Source organism: Macaca thibetana, chromosome 16 (assembly GCF_024542745.1).
Source record: "Macaca thibetana thibetana isolate TM-01 chromosome 16, ASM2454274v1, whole genome shotgun sequence".
NCBI classification, from domain to species: domain Eukaryota; kingdom Metazoa; phylum Chordata; class Mammalia; order Primates; family Cercopithecidae; genus Macaca; species Macaca thibetana.
In genome coordinates, this window is record NC_065593.1 from 66376720 (window position 1) to 66396227 (window position 19508).

A 19508-nucleotide genomic window follows, 5' to 3' on the forward strand; every position below is an offset into this window, starting at 1 on the left:
GGGAGGCCAAAGCGGGCGGATCACGAGGTCAGGAGATTGAGACCATCCTGGTTAATACAGTGAAACACCGTCTCTACTAAAAATACAAAAAAAAAAAAATTAGCCAGGCGTGGTGATGGGCACCTGTAGTCCCAGCTACTCCAGAGGCTGAGGCAGGAGAATGGCGTGAACCCAGGAGGCGGAGCTTGCAGTGAGCTGAGATCACCCCTCTGCACTCTATCCAGCCTGGGCGACAGAGTGAGACTCCGACTCAAAAAAAAAAAAAAAAATTAGCCAGGCTTGGTGGCAGGCACCTATAATCCCAGCTATCCTCGAGGCTGAGGAAGTAGAATCGCTTGTACTCGGGAGGCGGAGGTTGCAGTGAGCTGAGATCATGCCACTGCACTCCAACCTCGGCGAAATAGCAAAACTGTCTCAAATAAAACATGGGAGCGAGCGGCATGCTTAGGAAAGCCATCCATCAAAAAGCAAAAACATAAACAAAAAGGGAAAGACATCGATCAAAAACAATTGACTTTTGTTTGGAATGGACACGTGTCCGTGATGTGAAAAGTACACTTAGGCAGAACACAGCGTCCCCCAGCAATGCCGGAGAAAGACATGCTGTCGTGCTTGGCTCCGGAAGCAGAGTGGGTGCCCTTGGCTCTCACCCCCATATGCCATGCCTGCCCTGCTTCCGCCCGGGGCTCAGCTGACTAGCAGAGGAGGCCTAGTTAAAGTATACCAGCAGCTGGTCACTGGGATGTGACCAACATTTCTGCTTCTAGAATGCTTGGACACTCATGACCTCATCAGCCCCAACAGCAGCTTCTTTGACAAATAGGAAACTGAAACTTACACCCCTCAACAGCACCAAAAACATGTACATTAGTTCTTTCTGTTACCAGGCTGGAGTGCAGCGATACAAACACAGCTCACTGCAGCCTCAACCTCCTGGGCTCAAGCCATCCTCCCACCTCAACCTCCCAGGTATTTAGGCTTACAGGTGCAAGTCACCACGCTGGATTTTTTTTTTTTTTTTTTTTTTTTTTTTTGGTAGAGACAGTGTCTTGCCATGTTGCCCCGGCTGGTCTTGAACTCTGGCCCTCAAGTGATCCTCTTGCCTCAGCCTCCCAAAGTGCTGGGATTACAGGCATGAGCCACAGCATCTGGCCTTACAGTTTTTAAAAGACAAACATATATATATGTCTCAGGTTAGGTGACTTGCCCAAATGCACACAGCAGTTGTACAGAATTATCCAGTGTCAGAGCAGGCCAGGGTTCAGCCTCCTCATATCCCATTAAACTCCTGTGTTTGACTCCAAAACTAAGAGCATTGGTGTTTTGTGATCCAGGGTCTCCCTCCCCGAGGAGCCCCCCACGGCCCCTCCACAGAACGTCATTGCCAGCGGTCGAACCAACCAGTCCATCATGATCCAGTGGCAGCCGCCTCCTGAGAGCCACCAGAATGGGATTCTCAAGGGCTACATCATCAGGTGGGTGTCCACCCTGGGGACAGGAGCCCAGTCCCAAGGGGAAAGGCATGGGGGAAGATCGGGAGTGGACTGGAAAACAGTGCAAATTTATGGCAGGCCCTTTGCCATCTAGCAAGGACCAGGCAACAGGAAGTGCCTACACAATGATAGGAAGGATTTAGGTTAGACACCTAGCAGAACTTCCAGCAGCAAGACCCCTGGACACCAGCAGGAATGCTTGAGAGGGGAGTCTGTATGGGCTGACATAGGAACAGGCCTACAAGGAGACAAGAGAAGAAGGAAGTAACTATCCGAGGGGCAACCCTCTGGGAAGCCGCGAATATTCCATCACAGGCCAGAATTCTCTTGACCCGTGAGTGGAGAAACCAGCTACCAGCTGGCCGAAGAATTGATGGAAAAGTGAAAGTTCTTTCTTTGGTTATTACTGGAAATGAAGCCCAGTTATACGGACCCTTATCTTTGCATTTGACTGAGGGACTTAACCTAAATGAGAGTCATTAAGGGTCACTAAAATGTGGCATTCATAAGTTCAAATTCATAAGTTATTTGAGGTTACTGAGAACTCTCATTGATATTCTAGATTTTGGCTGCAAAATGCTACGCAACTTCGTGTATCTCATTCCTGCACGTACACACCCTCACAGTGGCTTAACTGCTCCGTATTGGTTAATTTTGTCGTGGGTTTTCCACTAATCCTGAAGGGCAGTGGTTCTCAAAGTGTGGTCCCAGCACCCATAGCATCAGCGTCACCTGAGAACTGGTCAGAAATGCAAATTATCAAGTTTCTCCAAGACCTACCAAACCAGAAACTTTAAGGAGAGGCTCAGAAAACTTTGCTTTTAAAAAAGTCTTCCAGGCCGGGCACGGTGGCTCACGCCTGTAATCCTGGCATTTTGGGAGGCCAAGGTGGGTGGATCACAGGGTCAGGAGATTGAGACCATCCTGGCCAACATGGTGAAACCCCGTCTCTACTAAAAATGCAAAAATTAGTTGGGCGTGGTGGCACACGCCTGTAGTCCCAGCTAGTCAGGAGGCTGAGGCAGGAGAATCACTTGAACCCAGGAGGCGGAGGTTGCAGTGAGCCGAGATTGCGCCACTGCACTCCAGCCTGGGCAACACAGTGAGACTCTATCTTAAAAAAAAAAAAAAAGTCATCTAGATGACTTTGATGCATCTTGAGGTTTAGAGAAGCAGTGTTTTAGGGCATTGTAATGCATTGGCATGCTTTTGAGGTCCTTAATTTTCCAATAATTAGATGCTGAATTATATATGCACTGTGTTTCTCAAATGAGTGATCCATCCTTTGTGTCTGACCCCCAGAATTTGCTTGGACACATTCACTTCTTTAGTGCCGTGAGTTCTTTTTGCCAGTGGAGGTAGAAATGAGTCAAGTAGGTAGCCCGGGTATTTCATCCACCTGGGCAAGTAACTGTCAGAAGAGGGAGCCTGTATCCTAGAGAGGGAAAGAAAATGAGCCCAGGCTTCAGGGACAGCTGTCCTGTCCATGACCCCTCAAAGGCTGAGACCTGTGAGATCTGCCCTGTGACCTCTCAGTGCCCCTAATTAGCAATCCTCCCCCCTCAAAAAGAATAGTCCAGACACATCTCCTAGACCTCTGCTACCCAGTAAGGTAACCATTAGTCAGCTCTGGCTACGTAAACTACAGTCGACCCTTGAACAATGTGGGGGCTAGGGGTACTGACCCCCACACAGTTGATAATCCATGTATAATTTTTTTTTTTTTTTGAGACTCATTGCCCAGGCTGGTGTGCAGTGGCTCAATCTCAGCTCACTGCATGCAACCTCTGCCTCCCAGTTTCAAGCAATTCTTCTGCCTCAGCCTCCCGAGTAGCTGGGATTAGAGGTGCCCACTATCACGCCTGGCTAATTTTTTCTTTTTTCTTTTTTTTTTTTTTTTTGAGGTGGAGTCTCACTGTCACCCGCTGGAGTGCAGTGGCATAATCTCAGCTCACTGCAACCTCCACCTCCTGGGCTCAAGTGATCCTCCTGCCTCAGCCTCCCGAGTAGCTGGGACTACAGGTGTGGGCCACCACATCTGGTTAATTTTTTATTTTTAGTAGAGACAGGATTTCACCTTTTTGGTCAGGCTGGTCTCGGACTCCTGACCTTGAGTGATCCACCCGCCTGGGCCTCCCAAAATGCTGGGATTATAGGCACGAGCCCCCATGCCCAGCCCAATCCACATATAATTTTTGACTCCCCAAAAACTTAAATACTAATAGCCTACTACTGGCCAGAAGCCACACCTATAACAAAACAGTCGATTAACACATATATTTTTATGCATTTATGATATAACTTTTTCTTAATTTTTTCAATATTTCTAGGCTATGTGGTTCATCTGTGAGTTTTTTCAAATTGTCACAAATCTCTAAAACTTTTTCTGATATGTTTATTTTTAAAACTCTGTGTAGCTGGGCATGGTGGCTGACACCTGTAATCCCAGCTCTTTGGGAGGCCAAGATGAGTGGATCATGAGGTCAGGAGTTTGAGACTAGCCTGGCCAGCATGATGAAACCCCGTCTCTACTAAAAATACAAAAAATAAGCCAGGCATGGGAGTGCATGCCTGTAGTCCCAGCTACTCGGGAGGCTGAGGCAGGAGAATTGCTTGAACCCAGCAGATGGAGGTTGCAGTGAGCCAAGATCGTGCCATAGCACTCCAGCCTGGGTGACAGAACGAGATTCCATCTCAAAAAACAACAACAACAACAACAAACTCTGTGTATATATGAACCTGCACAGTTCCAACCTGTGTTGTTCAAGGGTCAACTATAAGCAAAACTAAATCAAATTCTAATTCAGGCCAGGGCTCAGGCCTGTAACCCCAGCACTTTGGTAGGCAGATCACCTGAGGTCAGGAGTTTGGGACCATCCTGGCCAACATGGTGAAACCCCGTCTCTACTAAAAATACAAAAATTAGCAGATGTGGTGGCACATGCCTGTAATCCCAGCTACTCGGGAGGCTGAGGCAGGAGAATTACTTGAATCTGGGAGGCAGAGGTTGCAGTGAGCCGAGATCACGCCACTGCACTCCAGCCTGGGTGACAGAACAAGACTCCGTCTCAAAAAAAAAAAAAAAAAAAAATTGAATTCATTTCCTCGGTTGCACTAACCACATTTCAAGTGCTCGGCAGCTGCATGTGCTGGCAGGCACCCTGTCGGACAGCACAGATGCAGAGCACTTCCGCCACCACCGGAAGTCCTATTGGACAGCACTGCTCCAGACAATTTCCTGGGCATGAGGCCAAGCAAGCTGACTTTGACTCCACTGTGCCTCGCCTCTTCCCCTCAGGTACTGCCTGGCCGGGCTGCCCGTGGGGTACCAGTTTAAGAACATCACGGATGCTGATGTAAACAACCTGCTGCTGGAGGACCTCATCATTTGGACCAACTATGAGATCGAGGTGGCTGCTTACAACAGCGCTGGGCTGGGCGTCTACAGCAGTAAAGTCACCGAGTGGACGCTGCAGGGAGGTAGGTAGAGACTGTGGCCTCAGACCAGACGCAGTGGCTCACGTGTTTAATCCTAGCACTTTGAGAGGTCAAGACGGGAGGACTGCTCAAGCCCAGGAGTTTTAAACCAGCCTGGGCAACCTAGGGAGACTCCGTCACTACAAAAAGTGAAAACAATTAGCTGGGTGTGGTGGCATGCTACATGCTATGGTGGCACAGCTACTCAGGAGGCTGTGGCAGGTGGATCGCTTGGGTCCAGGAGTTTGAGGCTAACCTAGCCAACATAGTGAGACCCTGTCTCTACAAAAAATGAGCAGAACTAGCTGGGTGTGGTGGTACATGCCTGTGGTCCCAGCTACTTGGGAGGCTGAGGCGGGAGGATTGCTTGAGCCTGGGGAAGTTAAGGCTGCAAAGAGCTGAGATCATGCCACTGCGCTTCAGCCTAGGTGACAAAGTGAGACTCTGTCTCAAAAAAAAAAAAAAAAAAAAAAGTGAAAGGAAATGAAAAGAGACTATGGCCTCAGAGGATCAGGTGCTTCCCCATCTACCAGTCCCACGCCTGTTGGGTACTGTGCCTGTCCAGGCCTGAGAGCCTTGGCTGTGTGGCCTGTTCTCACCAGGCCCCCGCTATTGCACTCTGGGACTGGAATCACCACCCCAGGCCAAGCTACCCCACAGGGTGGGAGGACTGAGGGGAAGAGGAAGAGGAGGCTGGCTTGGACATGGTGAAGGGCAGAGGCTCCAGGCATACAAGGACCTTCTGTGAATTTCATGTTCAGTAGATCATGAAACAGCTTAATTTTAGCATTCCACCTGAAAGCCAGGCCAGAGCATTTTTCATCCACACCCCTTTTATTTACCAGTACCCTGTGAGGTGGGTCAGGCAAGTTTTATTAAACGCAAACTAATCCACAGAGACTGTGAAGGCCTCTTAAGTCTACACAGCGAAGGAGGAGTGGGGGTGGAGTAGGGGGGTGCAAGGCAGAGGCTATAGCCCCCACCCCTGCATTTTCTCTACTGAACTGAGCAAGAGAGACTGACTGGGCCCCCTCCACCCCACCCTGTTCTCTCATCTCCTCTAGTTCCCACAGTCCCTCCGGGCAATGTGCACGCAGAAGCCACCAATTCCACAACCATCCGCTTCACCTGGAACGCCCCCAGCCCCCAGTTCATCAATGGCATCAACCAGGGCTACAAGGTACATGCAGCCCCTCCTAACCCAAGAGGAGGCCCTAAGGTCTTCTGGGGGAGGTTGGGAGAGGGGACAGAGTGGGCAAGAGGAAATTCCCCTTCTGTTTCTGAAGTCGTTGGCTCGAGTCAAGCTAGGGACACACATTAGAGGAAAAGAGCTCCAGGCCTTCCACAAGGCTACATGCGGGCCACAGGAAGTGGAGACACTGCCCTGACTGACACTCAGTGCCGCGGTCCTTCCCAGCGAGACTGGGTTACACACAAAACCGAGGTTATTTCAGGCTCAGAAACACCTGGTGTAGGGGCCAGGCACAGTGGCTCACGTCTGTAATCCCAGCACTTTGGGAGGCCGAGGCAGGCAGCTCACCTGAGGTCAGGAGTTCAAGACCAGCCTGGCCAACATGGTGAAACTCCATCTCTACTAAAAATACAAAAATTAGTTGGGCGTGGTGGCAGGGGCGCCTGTAATCCCAGCTACTCGGGAGGCTGAGGCAGGAGAATCACTTGAATCTGGGAGGCAGAGATTGCAGTGAGCCGAGATTGCAGCCATTGTACTCTAGCCCGGGCAACAGAACGAAACTCCATCTCAAAAAAAAAAGAGAGAGAAAAATAAAGAAAAAGAAACACCTGGTGTAGCCATGGCCCCATGAGAAAAATCCACCATTCACTTCTTACCAGGGCTCTTGTGGGCTTCACGCTCGAACATATCCCCAGGCTGCGCTCGACTCCAGGTAGTGTGTGGTTAAGGGCACAGGATTAGGACTCAGACAGACTTGGGTTAAAGTCCCAGCTCTGCCTCTTGCTGGCGACCTGCACGTGTTCTTTAACATGTCTCAGCTTCCGTCCTTCGATCAATATTTATTGAGCAGCTACTCTGTGCACTGCTCGCACGGCTGAATAACTAAAATAAACTCAGTTTTCTCATTTGCAAATGAAGATGATAATAATATCCGCTCCTTGAAGTTGTGTGAGGATTAAGTGAGATAATATTTCTAATTTGTTCAGCACAATGACGAACACATGATAAGCACTCGGAAAGTGATTTTAGTAGTCGTAGAAATGCATTTGGGCTGCTGTAACCAAGTACCACAGACTGGATTGCTTAAAGCAACAGTCCTCAACCTTTTTGGCACCAGGGACCAGTTTCATGGAAGACAATTTTTCCACAGACTGGGGAGGGGGGAGGGATGGTTTCGGGATGATTCAAGCACATGACATTATTGTGAACTTTATTTCTATTACTATCACATTGTAATATATAATGAAATAACTGTACAACTCACCACAATGTAGAATCCGTGGGAGCCCTGAGCTTGTTTTCCCACCACTAGATGGTCCCATCTGGGGGTGATGGGAGACAGTGACAGATCATTAGGCATTAGATTCTCATAAGGAGTACGCAGCCTAGATCCCTCACATCCGCAGTTCACAGTAGGGTTCACGCTCCTATGAGAATCGAATGCTGCCACTGACGGGAGGCGGAGTTTAGGTGGTAATGTGAGCACTGGGGAGCAGCTGTAAGTACAGATGAAGCTTCACTTTCTTGCCTGCTGCTCACTTCCTGCTGTGCAGACTGGTTCCCAACAGACCACAGACTGGTACCTGGTGGTCAGTGGGAGATTGGGGAACCCTGGCTTAAACGACAGAAATTTACTTTTGCACGGTTCTGGGGGGTAGGAGTACGAGATTACGGTGTGGGCAGGGTTGGTTTCCTCTGAGGCCTCTCTCCTTGACTTCTAGGTGTCTGTCTTCACTCTGTGTCTGTGTCCAAAGAGATATTGGCTCACTGCAACCTCCGCCTCCCAGGTTCAAGCAATTCTCTTGCCTCGGCCTCCCAAGTAGCTGGGACTACAGGCATGCACCACCACGTCCAGCTAATTTTTTTGTATTTTTAATAGAGATGGGGTTTCGCTATGTTGGACAGGCTGGTCCCAGAATCCCAACCTCAAGTAATTCACCCGCTTCAGCATCCCCGAGTGCTGGGATTACGGGCATGAGCCACCGAGCCTGGCATAAATGTCCTCTTCTTATAGGGACCCCAGTCAGTCACACTGGATTAGGGCCCACACTAATGACCTCATTTAACTACCTCTTTAACAATTCTGTCTCCAAATACAGTCAGATTTTGGGGTGCTGGGGATTAGAATTTAAACATGCAGATTTTGCAGACACAACTCAGCCCATAACAAATAATAATAGTAATAATAGCAGTAGACCAGGCGTGGTGGCTCATGCCTATAATCCTAGCACTTTGGGAGTCCAAGGCAGGTGGATTACCTGAGGTTGGGAATTCAAGACCAGCCTGGCCAACATGGTGAAATCCCATCTCTACTAAAAAAAAAAAAATACATATATATACAAAAATTAACTGGGCATGGTGGCGCGTGCATGTAGTCCCAGCTATTCAGGAGACTGAGGCAGGGTAACTACTTGAACCTGGGAGGCAGAGGTTGCGATGAGCTGAGATTGTGCCACTGCACTCCAGCGAGACTCTGACAAACAAACAAAAAAAAATAGCAGTAGTAATAGTAGTAGTAGTGCATTTGCTCTCCTTCTAACTGCGCTAAAAGTCAGGATTTCTCAGTCATCCCATCCTGGAACACAGACCTCAGAGCCCAGGCCCGGTTCTCTCGTGTCATTCCACGTGGGCCCTGTGCCTGTCCTCCCCACGGAGGACTGAAGACACAGCACAGCGTGGGGGAGCCACACTATGTTTTAAAGGGGTAGGACCTGCCCCCAGCAATGTGGAGCAGATGGAAGGATGCCGTCCACTCCCTCCAGATGTGGGAGAGGAGGCAGAGCATTTGAGGGGAGGCCAGCTATGAAGAGCAGAGCACTGCAGGCCCTGAGCTTCAGCCCAGGGAACACATGACCTCGAGGTGACCGCTGACACATCCCGAAGGTTCCCGCAGCCCTCTGCATCGTGCTTGCCGCAACTGAGATTAATTCTAGGACTCGCTGCCTTAGCGGTTCTTCCTCCAAGGTGGGGGAGGCTGGACAGGAAGGGACTGGGATGAAATCATGAAGAGGAATTTCTGCTAGTGTTGCAAGCAAACAAAGGAGGGATGGTCCAGAACTGGATCTGACCCAGCTTCGCTCTGGCCTTGGGCCTCTCGGTCCCGGGAAGGCAGTGAACCCAAGGCCGAGCAGAGCTTCGCAGGGCAGGGGGCAGCAGCTGAATGCTTGGAGCACTCACTGCTGGAAAACTCTCCTAATTGGGACCCTGGGGAGAGGCAGGGGAAGGAAGGGGAGGCCGGCATTGCTGAAGAGCGGAGGAGCTGAACTGGGAACAATTAACTTCTTGCTGCCAATTCTAAGCACAAGTTTTATTCTACATATGGGAGAGCTGAGCTACAAACTTTTAAGGCAAACAGCTCCCCCGAGGGCCAGGAAGGCCAGCACAATTAGGGCAGTGGCCCGTGGTGACCCGGAGCAAGAGGAAGCGGCAGAGGCCACTGAATTCCCAGGTCCAGTCAGTGCCCAGCCCTCAGTAGCTACTCGATAAAGGTCAGCGGGAGTGAATTGCCCAGATGTTTTGAGCACAGGAATTGGTGGAGCAATAAGAAGGGCTCACACTTATGGGGCACTTTCTCTGGGCCAGGCAGTACACTAAATGCTGCGCTCACATTTATCTTTCTTGCAAGCAGCACAGGGACTCTAAGAAGCAGCATTATCGGCCGGGCGCGTGGCTCACACCTGGAATCCTAGCATTTTGGGAGGCTGAGGCAGGCAGATCACTTGGGGTCAGGAGTTTGAAAACAGTCTGCCAATATGGTGAAACCTCGTCTCTACTGAAAATACAAAAATTAGCCAGGTGTGATGGCAGACATCTCTAATCCCAGCTGCAGACATAGGAGAATGAGGCAGGAGAATCGCTTGAACCCAAGAGGCAGAGGTTGCAGTGAGCTGAGATCATGACACTGCGCTCCAGCCTGGGAGACAGAGCTAGACTCCGTCTCAAGGAAAAAAAAAAAAAAGGAATATTATCATCACACCATTTTACAGAGGAAGAAACTGAGGCACCAGAGGGAAGTTCCTTGTTCAAGGTCAAACACAGTGACAAGGTCAATGCAAAGCTCAGATTCAAACCGGAGCCTTCACTTTTCCTTACATTAAAAAGAAAATATCGGGCTGGGCACCGTGGCTCACGCCTGTAATCCCAACACTTTGGGAGGCCAAGGCAGGGGGATCCCTTGAGCCCAGGAGTTTGAGACCAGCCTGGGCAACATGGCAAGACCCCATCTTTACACACACAAAAAGTTAGTCAGGTATGGTATTGAGTGCCTGTGATCACAGCTACTCAGGAGGCTAAGATGGGAGGATTGTTTGAGACCAGGATTCAAGGCTGCAGTGAGGTGAAACCACGCCACTGCACTCCAGCCCGAGTGACAGAGCGAGACCCTGTGTCAAAAAAAGAAAGACAGAGACAGAGAGACAGACAGAGAGAGAATGTGTTATTTTTAATTGTAGATAACGTTTTCAATACCAATGAATAAAAACAGGTATTATTTTTCCTCTGCTTCTTTAGCCTTCAGCATATCACAAGGAGAAAAAAGCAGTGTTTGTCCCTTGTATACCTCCAGTGAGAATGAATATTTTTCCCCTTTTGGTTTTCTTCTTTCTTTATTTATTTTATTTTTTTTTTTGAGATGGAGTTTCGCTCTTGTTGCCCAGGCTGGAACGTGATGACATCATCTCAGCTCACCACAACCTCTGCCTCCTGGGTTCAAGCGATTCTTGTGCCTCAGCCTCCCGAGTAGCTGGGATTACAGGCATGTACCACCACACTCAGTTATTTATTTATTTATTTTTTTAAGGCAGAGTCTTGCTCTGTCACCCAGGTTGGAGTGCAGTGGCGCAATCTTGGCTCACTACAACCTCTGCCTCCTGGGCTCAAGCGATTCTCTTACTTCAGCCTCCCGAGTAGCTGGGACTACAGGCATACGCCACCATGCCTGGATAATTTTTGTATTTTCAGTAGACACAGGGTTTCACCACGTTGGCCAGGCTGGTCTTGAACTCCTGACCTCAAATGATCCACCCACCTTGGCCTCCCAGAGTGCTGGGATTACAGACATGAGCCACCGTACCCAGCTGCCCCCGTTTTAATTGTGAAAATTTTTGAACATCCACCCAAATAGAGGAAAGACTGCAGTGAGGCCAGGCGCAGTGGCTCAAGCCTGTAATCCCAGCACTTTGGGAGGCCAAGGCGGGCGGATCACAAGGTCAGGAGATCGAGACCATCCTGGCTAACACGGTGAAACCCCGTCTCTACTAAAAAATACAGAAAGCTAGCTGGGCGAGGTGGCGGGCGCCTGTAGTCCCAGCTACTCGGGAGGCTGAGGCAGGAGAATGGCATAAACCCGGGAGGCAGAGCTTGCAGTGAGCTGAGATCCGGCCACTGCACTCCAGCCTGGGCGACAGAGCGAGACTCTGTCTCAAAAAAAAAAAAAAAAAAAAAAGACTGCAGTGAACGCCTATAGCCCCATTCCCAGCTTTAACAACGCCCAACTCACAGCCAGGTATGTTCCATCTCTGCCCTGACCCTCTGCCTCTCCCCTGGAACATTTTGAAGCAAATCCCAGGCATTGTATCAGTTCATCCATGAATGTTTCTGGAAAGAAATAGTATAGATGAGGTCTCTATTTAAAACAAAACCACAGTAACCACATTATCATTATGATGGCTAAAAATATCAGCAGGCCCTGTAATATCATCAGATATCCAGTCAGCCTTCAAATTCCCTTGATTGCCGCATAATTTCTGTTACTCGTGGTTTTATTTGCTTCAGGATCTAAATGAAGTTCACACAATTGCAGTCACTTGAGGGGTTTTTTTAGGTCTCAGTTGATCTACAGATTCTTTCTTTCTCTCTCCCTCTCTCTTTATTGTAATTTATTTGGGAAGAAATTTAGTCATTTGTCCAACAGAATTTTCCACTGTCTGGATTTCGCTGATTGCATCCCTGTGGGGTCATTCAATGCATTCCTCTAAACACTATAGTTACAGTGAATTGAAACTTAAAGCTAGAGGTTAATCTGATTCAGGTTTGATTTTTTGTTATGCGAAATATTTTACTTCTGGGTGTGATAGCTCACGCCTGTAATTCCAGCACTTTGGGAGGCCGAGGTGGGTGGATCATGAGGTCAGGAGATTGAGACCATCCTGGCTAACATGGTGAAACCCCGTCTCTACTAAAAATACAAAAAAAAATTAGCCAGGCGCGGTGGCAGGCGCCTGTAGTCCCAGCAACTCGGGATGCTGAGGCAGGAGAATGGCATGAACCCAGGGGGCGGAGCTTGCAGTGAGCTGAGATCGTGCTACTGTACCCCAGCCTGGGCAACAGAGTGAGACTCCGTCTCAAAAAAAAAAAAAAAAATTAGCCAGGTGTAGTGGTACATACCTGTAATCTCAGCTACTCAGGAGGCTGAGGCAGAAGAATTGCCTGAACCTGGGAGGCAGGGGTTGCAGTGAACAGAGATCACACCATTGCACTCCAGCCTGGGCGACAGAGCAAGACTGTCTCAAAAAAAAAAAAAAAACGAGAAGAAAAGAAATATTTTACTTCCTAGATGGCATTATGTATTTTGATCAGAAGGCACAAAGTCCGGCTGTCTCTCTTACTGTGAGGTCAGCCACTGACAGTCATCTATGAGCTATCATTTCAATAAGGGTTATAATATGGGGATAGGCAAATATTATAATTTCTTCTTGACTTAGTAACTGAAATGCTTTCAAAAAACAAGAATTTTCCCTTTATCAACTTTTTGGCTACCTGAAGTTTCAGTTTATCTAGGAAAAGCAGGGTAAGTGTTCAATTCTTTTCCCTTATTTACCAATTTTTCATATAATGAATCGGTTCTGGCCGGGCGTGGTGTATCACACCTGTAATCCCAACACTTTGGGAGGCTGAGGAAGAGACTTGCTTGAGGCCAGGAGTTCAAGACCAGCCAAGGCAATATAGTGAGACTCCCCCCCATCTCTATTTCTAAAAAACAGAAAAAATAAATAATAAATGGATTCCTTATTGTCTTCTCAGGTAATAGATGAGCTTGGGTTGGAGGGGGACATCTTTCTGTTTTGTTTTGGGTTTGGTAGTACTATTAGATAACTAAGAATTTTTTTTAATACAAATCTGACATATTTCAATCTATTACCATGATTATGCTTCTTGAATGGTACTGGGTGCTGCCAATTCAGTGGTACAAATGGACCCATCATTGACCTCTTCAACTTGACGGTGAGCCCTCTTGATGTGGCCCCAGTAGTCTCTGATGGCTTCCTTGCAATTTGGTATAACAAGGTGTTCCAAACTATTATATATACATTCCCCTCACTGTGCCAGGCACCGGCCATTTCTTCAAGGGGCTCTTGTTGCTTTTAGAGAGAAACGATAGTTGTAGATATCACAGTTTCAGCACTTGCAGTGCATTTATTCCAGAAATGGTTGTTGTTTCTAGGCCCTGTTAACGGCTAGCTAAACAATACTTTATTTTTTAAGATACTATAGATACTCACACTTTCAATTCCATTTCATGATAACAGACTAATAATCTCATTGGTCTTTTGTCTATATCTCTTTTGTCCATACTGAAAATCCAGTTCCTATAATACCAGCATTTTACCCACCTACATTATCCCCACAAACATACACAACAGTTTCAGAATAGTCATATCCACACTCTGATTACTCAACATAGTTTCCGATTATTGCCGTTCTTCTTGTTCCTAAGGTATATCCCTCTAGGGATGGACTTCACATCGCACTGCTAAGTCTTCTGAAGTCATTTCTCTCTGTAATTTTGCCACAGCTCAATACTCTATTAGGTTCATTTGCTTCATTGTGGTTTTGATTTTTAGGGATTGATTTTTTAATTTAATTTTGTTCCATAATTACGTTGAATATTTACATAATAAAGTCAAATCTACAAAGCAAATTCAGAGAAATCAGCTTCAATCCTTGTCCTCTCACACCCCATAAGTCTGATTGCTTTCTGTTTTCTTGGTTTGGTTTTTTCTTCCATTTTTTTTTAATATAAATGAGTACAGGCCAGGTGTGGTGGCTCATGCCTGTAATTCCAGCACTTTGGGACGCCGAGGCGGGCAGATCATTTGAGATCAGGAGTTCAAGACCAGCATGGTCAACATGGTGAAATCCCATCTCCATTAAAAATACAAAAAAAAGAAAAAATTAGCTGGGCATGGTGGCAGGTGCCTGTAATCCCAGCTATTCAGGAGGCTGAGGCAGGAGAATCGTTTGAACCGGGGAGGCAGAGATTGCAGTGAGCCAAGATCTCGCCACTGCACTCTAGCCTGGGCAACAGAGCAAGACTCCATCTCAAAAAACAAACAAAAAATATAGTAGCCATGGATTCCACATCTGTGGATTCAGCCAATCTCGTATGGTTCTGAAAATATTCAGAAAAAAATTGCATCTGTACTAAACATGTACAGACTTTTTTGTCATTATTCCCCCCAAACAATACAGTATAACAACTATTTACATAGCATTTACATTGTGTTAGGTATTATAATAATCTAAAGGTGATTTAAGGTATATAAGAGGAGATGTGTAGGTTACATGCAAATACTACACCATTTTATATCAGGGACTTGAGCAGCTGTGGGTTTTGGTATCTGTGGGGGGTCCTGGAATCAATCCCACATGAATATCAAGGATTTGCTGTACAAGCCTACATAAATGTGTGTGCTCTCCTTCTCAGATAAGTGGCAATGTACTTTCCACATTCTTGATCGATTGATCTATCTATCTATCTATATATATATAGAGAGAGAGATAGTTTGTTTTTTTGGTTTTTTTGTTTTTTTTTTTTTTTGAGATGGAGTTTTGTTCTTTTGCCGGAGTGCAGTAGTGCAATCTTGGCTCACTGCAACCTCTGCCTTCCAGTTTCAAGCAATTCTCCTGCCTCAGCCTCCAGAGTAGCTGAGATTACAGGCGCCCGCCACCACACCCGGCTAATTTTTGTATTTTTAGTAGAGACGAGGTTTCACATATTAGCCAGGATGGTCTCGAACTCCTGACCTCGTGATTCGCCCACCTCGGCCTCCCAAAGTGCTGGGATTACAGGTGTGAGCTACTGCGCCCAGTCCCTTTATTATTATCATTATTTAGAATATATTTTGGAGGTCACTCCATAAAAGTATAGAGATACATCCCTTGTTCCTTTTGACACCTGTATCCTCTGCTACCATATGGATCTCCCATAGTTTAATCAAGCAGCCCCCAAGTGGTGACATTTTGGTTGTTTCTAGTCTTTTACTATAACTATGCTTTCTGCAGTGAATGACTTTGTGCATATATCTTTTTTTTTTTTTTTTTTTTTTCTGAGATGGAGTTTCACTCTTGTTGCCCAGGCTGGAATATAGTTGTGTGATCTCAGCTCACTGCAACCTCCACCTCCCATGTTCAAGCAATTCTCCTGCCTCAGCCTCCCAAGTAGCTAGGATTACAGGCACCCACCACCACGCCTGGCTAATTTTTTGCATTTTTAGTAGAGACGGGGTTTCACCCTGTTGGCCAGGCTGGCCTCAAACTCCTGACCTCAGGCGATCCACCCACCTCAGCCTCCCAAAGTGCTGGGATTACAGGCGTGAGGCACCGCGCCCGGCTTCTTCTTTTGTTTTCGCAGTATAACTTTGGACTAGATTCCTAGAAATGAGATCGTTGAGTCAAAGGGAAAATGTGTAAATAATTTTGCTACTATTGCCAAATACCGTTCATTCAATTTATTTTTTAATATTTTAATATTTTATTTTATTTTATTATTATTATTTTTTTTTTTGAGATGGAGTCTCGCTCTGTCGCCCAGGCTGGAGTGCAGGGGCGCAATCTCGGCTCACTGCAAGCTCCGCCTCCCAGGTTCACGCCATTCTCCTGCCTCAGCCTCCTGAGTAGCTGGGACTACAGGCACCCGCCACCATACCCGGCTAATTTTTTGTAATTTTAGTAGAGATGAGGTTTCACCGTGTTAGCCAGGATGGTCTCGATCTCCTGACCTCGTGATCTGCCCACCTCGGCCTCCCAAAGCATTGGGATTACAGGCGTGAGCCACTGTGCCTGGCCTTAATGTTTTAATTTTTAAACCTAAAATATGTGATTCAAAAAACCAAAAAAGTAAAAAATAGTAAACAGATAGTGGAAGGCCTCCATCCCAGTCTCCCACCTGCCTGGCTGTACTGTGGCCAACTCCAAAACCCTCCTCACTCCAGGTGGCCGCTGTCGGTGCTTTCTTACATCGCCTTCCAAGTTGTTTTCTGGAAGTCTGTGCATCTGCAAAAGGGTAGAGGGAGAGAGACAGAGAGATAGGATTTCTCTCTTTTTTTTTTTTTTTTTTTTTGAGGCAGAGTCTTACTCAGTCGCCCAGGCTGGAGTGCAATGGTGCCATCTCGGCTCACTGCAACCTCTGCCTCCCAGGTTCAAGCAACTCTCCTGCCTCAGCCTCCCAAGCAGCTGGGATTACAGGCATGTGCCACCACCCCCGGCTAATTTTTGTATTATTAGTAGAGACAGGGTTTTGCCATGTTGGCCAGGCTGGTCTCAAACGCCTGACCTCAGGTGATCCACCCGCCTTGGCCACCCAAAGTGCTGGGATTACAGGCATGTGCCACCACCCCTGGCTGATTTTTGTATTATTAGTAGAGACAGGGTTTCACCATGTTGGCCAGGCTGGTCTCAAATTCCTGACCTCAGGTGATCCACCTGCCTTGGCCTCCCAAAGTGCTGAGATTACAGGCATGAGCCACAGCGCCCAGCCTGACTTTTATTTTCTAACTTTAGTAGCTAGATGCCATATATACCATCCCACACCTTCAACCCTATTCAGGACTGCCTCCACCAGGGACAGGAGACATTTCACCTGCTCCTCCCTGAAACCCAGCAAGGCAGCTGTTTCTATCCCCTAGAATAGCCTGAGGCTCAGAGTGGTCAAGTGACTTTCCCTGAGTCCCACATTAAGTCACAGAGGTGGGTTCAGGTTCAAGTGTGCCAGCTGCAAGGCTGCCCTCCTCCCACACCCTCCATCAGCAGCACCGCTGCTCAGTGACAAGGCTTGCCTCCCTGGGCCTCTGCTCTCTAAGGGAATTGCATGTCCCAGGAACCCAGGTGTACTGCTCATTCCCCAGAACACACCCGAGCCTTCTCAGGGGAGCCCCGTCTGCTTAGAACCTGAGACTAAGGACCTAGTAGGGTAAATCAACGCTGAAACTGACTAACAAGGAGAAGGCACAGAGTCGTCCTAAAGAACACTCATCTCAACACCTCTGCGTACCTTTGAGAGACAGAAGTCATCAGGAAAGGTCTCAGGGTCCACAAATTGAGCCAGCTCTTTGTAGGTCCACGTGCCAGCTCCTTAACCTTCCTGAACCTCAGTTTCCTTTTCTGTAACAGCATAGGACAATGATTTCCATCTGCTCCTCATTGTGATGATTAAATAAGGCCAGGCACATAGTAAGAGTTCAACAGGTGGAAGCCCTGTTGTGTGTTGAGCTGAGCACTAAGGTTCCATCCCACAGCTGCCCAGAGCCCAACCTCTTTAGGGCAATGAAGGACACAAAAGGGAATTTTACTCTTTCTCTCCCTGGACCTGAGGTGGGGAGGCCTCCTATCGCCAAGCCTCCTCCTTTTCACATGCAGCTGGAGAAGGACAAGTGGCTCACATCCCAGAGTAAATTTTTTTTTTTTGAGACAGTCTCACTCTGTCGCCCAGGCTGGAGAACAATGGTGTGATCTCGGCTCACTGCAAGCTCCACCTCCCGGGTTCACACCATTCTTCTGCCTCAGCCTCCTGAGTAGCTGGGACTACAGGCGCACAACACCACACCCAGCTAATTTTTTTTGCAGTTTTTAGTAGAGACAGGGTTTCACCGTGTTAGCCAGGATGGTCTCGATCTCCTGACCTTGTGATCCACCTGCCTCAGCCTCCCAAAGTGCTGGGATTACAGGTGTTAGCCGCCACGCCCGGCTCAGAGTAAATATTTTGAAACAACCACAGGAACCCGTGGCCCTGCTGCCATCTTGGATCCAGGCCTCAAGCTGTAGGAAAATGAAGTCAACAGCGTGACTCCACAAACCACACTTCCGTTACCTTGTGTGCTTCCTCTGGGTCATTTTTGTGGGTAAGGCCTGGTGATACTGTTTTAAGGCATCTGTAAAGACACCCTTTTCTCTTTATTTAAAAAAATGGTAGAGATTATAATTGGCCTAAGCCCAATAAAATAATATTTACCCAGATTTTATACTTGCTAGGGAACACACCACACAATTAATTCTAACAGCATAATTAATTTGAATTTACATTAATTAAATTAAATTAAAACATTAAACTTGTTTCTTAATCTACTCAAAAGAAGTTCGGCAACATAATTGCTATGAAACAAGATAATCGAAATACGGAGGATATTTAACATACTTATTAAATGCCACTTAGTATTTCTGTTTAGTATTTTGAGGGTCTAATTAGTGTCTAATTAACTTGCTATAGGCTATCTTTTCACAATACCAATTAAATTTCAAAACATCCTTTATAAATACACGGCCATGAAAAGGAGAAGATTAAGCATTGTTATAGGCACGAGTTAATCGGGAGACGTTGGCGTGGTATTGTTTTATATCTATAAATACCCGTGCTTATTAAAACTCATCAAGTGTTGCTTTTCACCATTAATTGCTATTTAATCAACTTCAAATAAATGAGGAAATCTCTGAAACCAGCTGTCATTATTGGAGACAGATGAAGGGCCCAGAAACAGGAGCGTGAGGTGAGAGCAGGAGGCGAGAGAAGCGGGAGGGAGCGGGGGCCGGGTACAATCTGCAGAGGGGAGATTAGCAAGAACTTGAGGGATTTCCACATAGGACTTTCCCGCTGATGCCCCACCTCTGCTTGATATTTAAGATGGAAATCCCAACTTAGAAGGAGTGTAAGAGGATAATGGTTACCCACAAACTGAAGTTCCCAGCTCTGTAGGAAGTACCCTTGGAGAACTCCAAAGACGAAGCTGCCCCAGCTCACCTGGGGCAAGATGTAGGAGCTCGGGGCTTGGAATCCCAGAACCAGCTTCCCCCTACCTGTGTGAGCCTCTTTGATCCTCAGTTTCCTCATCTGTAAAATATAGGGTTGGGTTGGGCACAGTGGCTCACGCCTGTAATCCCAGCACTTTGGGAGGCCAAGGCGGGTGGATCACTTGAGGCTGGGAGTTTGAGACCAGCCTGGCCAACATGGTGAAACCCCATCTCTACTAAAAATACAAAAATTAGCTGGACATGGTGGTGCGTGTCTGCAATCCCATCTACTCAGGAGGCTGAGACAGGAGAATTGCTTGAACCCAGGAGGCAGAGGTTGCAGTGAG

General features: G+C 47.4%; 1 protein-coding gene across 2 annotated transcripts in view; it reads left to right on the forward strand.

Annotated features, from left to right (window-relative positions):
• Positions 1–19508, forward strand: part of SDK2 (sidekick cell adhesion molecule 2) — a 312130-nt gene that overhangs the window by 223000 nt on the left and 69622 nt on the right. For both annotated transcript variants that reach the window (XM_050765734.1, XM_050765735.1), the window contains exons 16-18: positions 1335–1475; positions 4792–4973; positions 6035–6150. In XM_050765734.1, coding sequence (XP_050621691.1) covers positions 1335–1475; positions 4792–4973; positions 6035–6150 — 439 coding nt within the window. The remainder of the gene's footprint in view (positions 1–1334; positions 1476–4791; positions 4974–6034; positions 6151–19508) is intronic.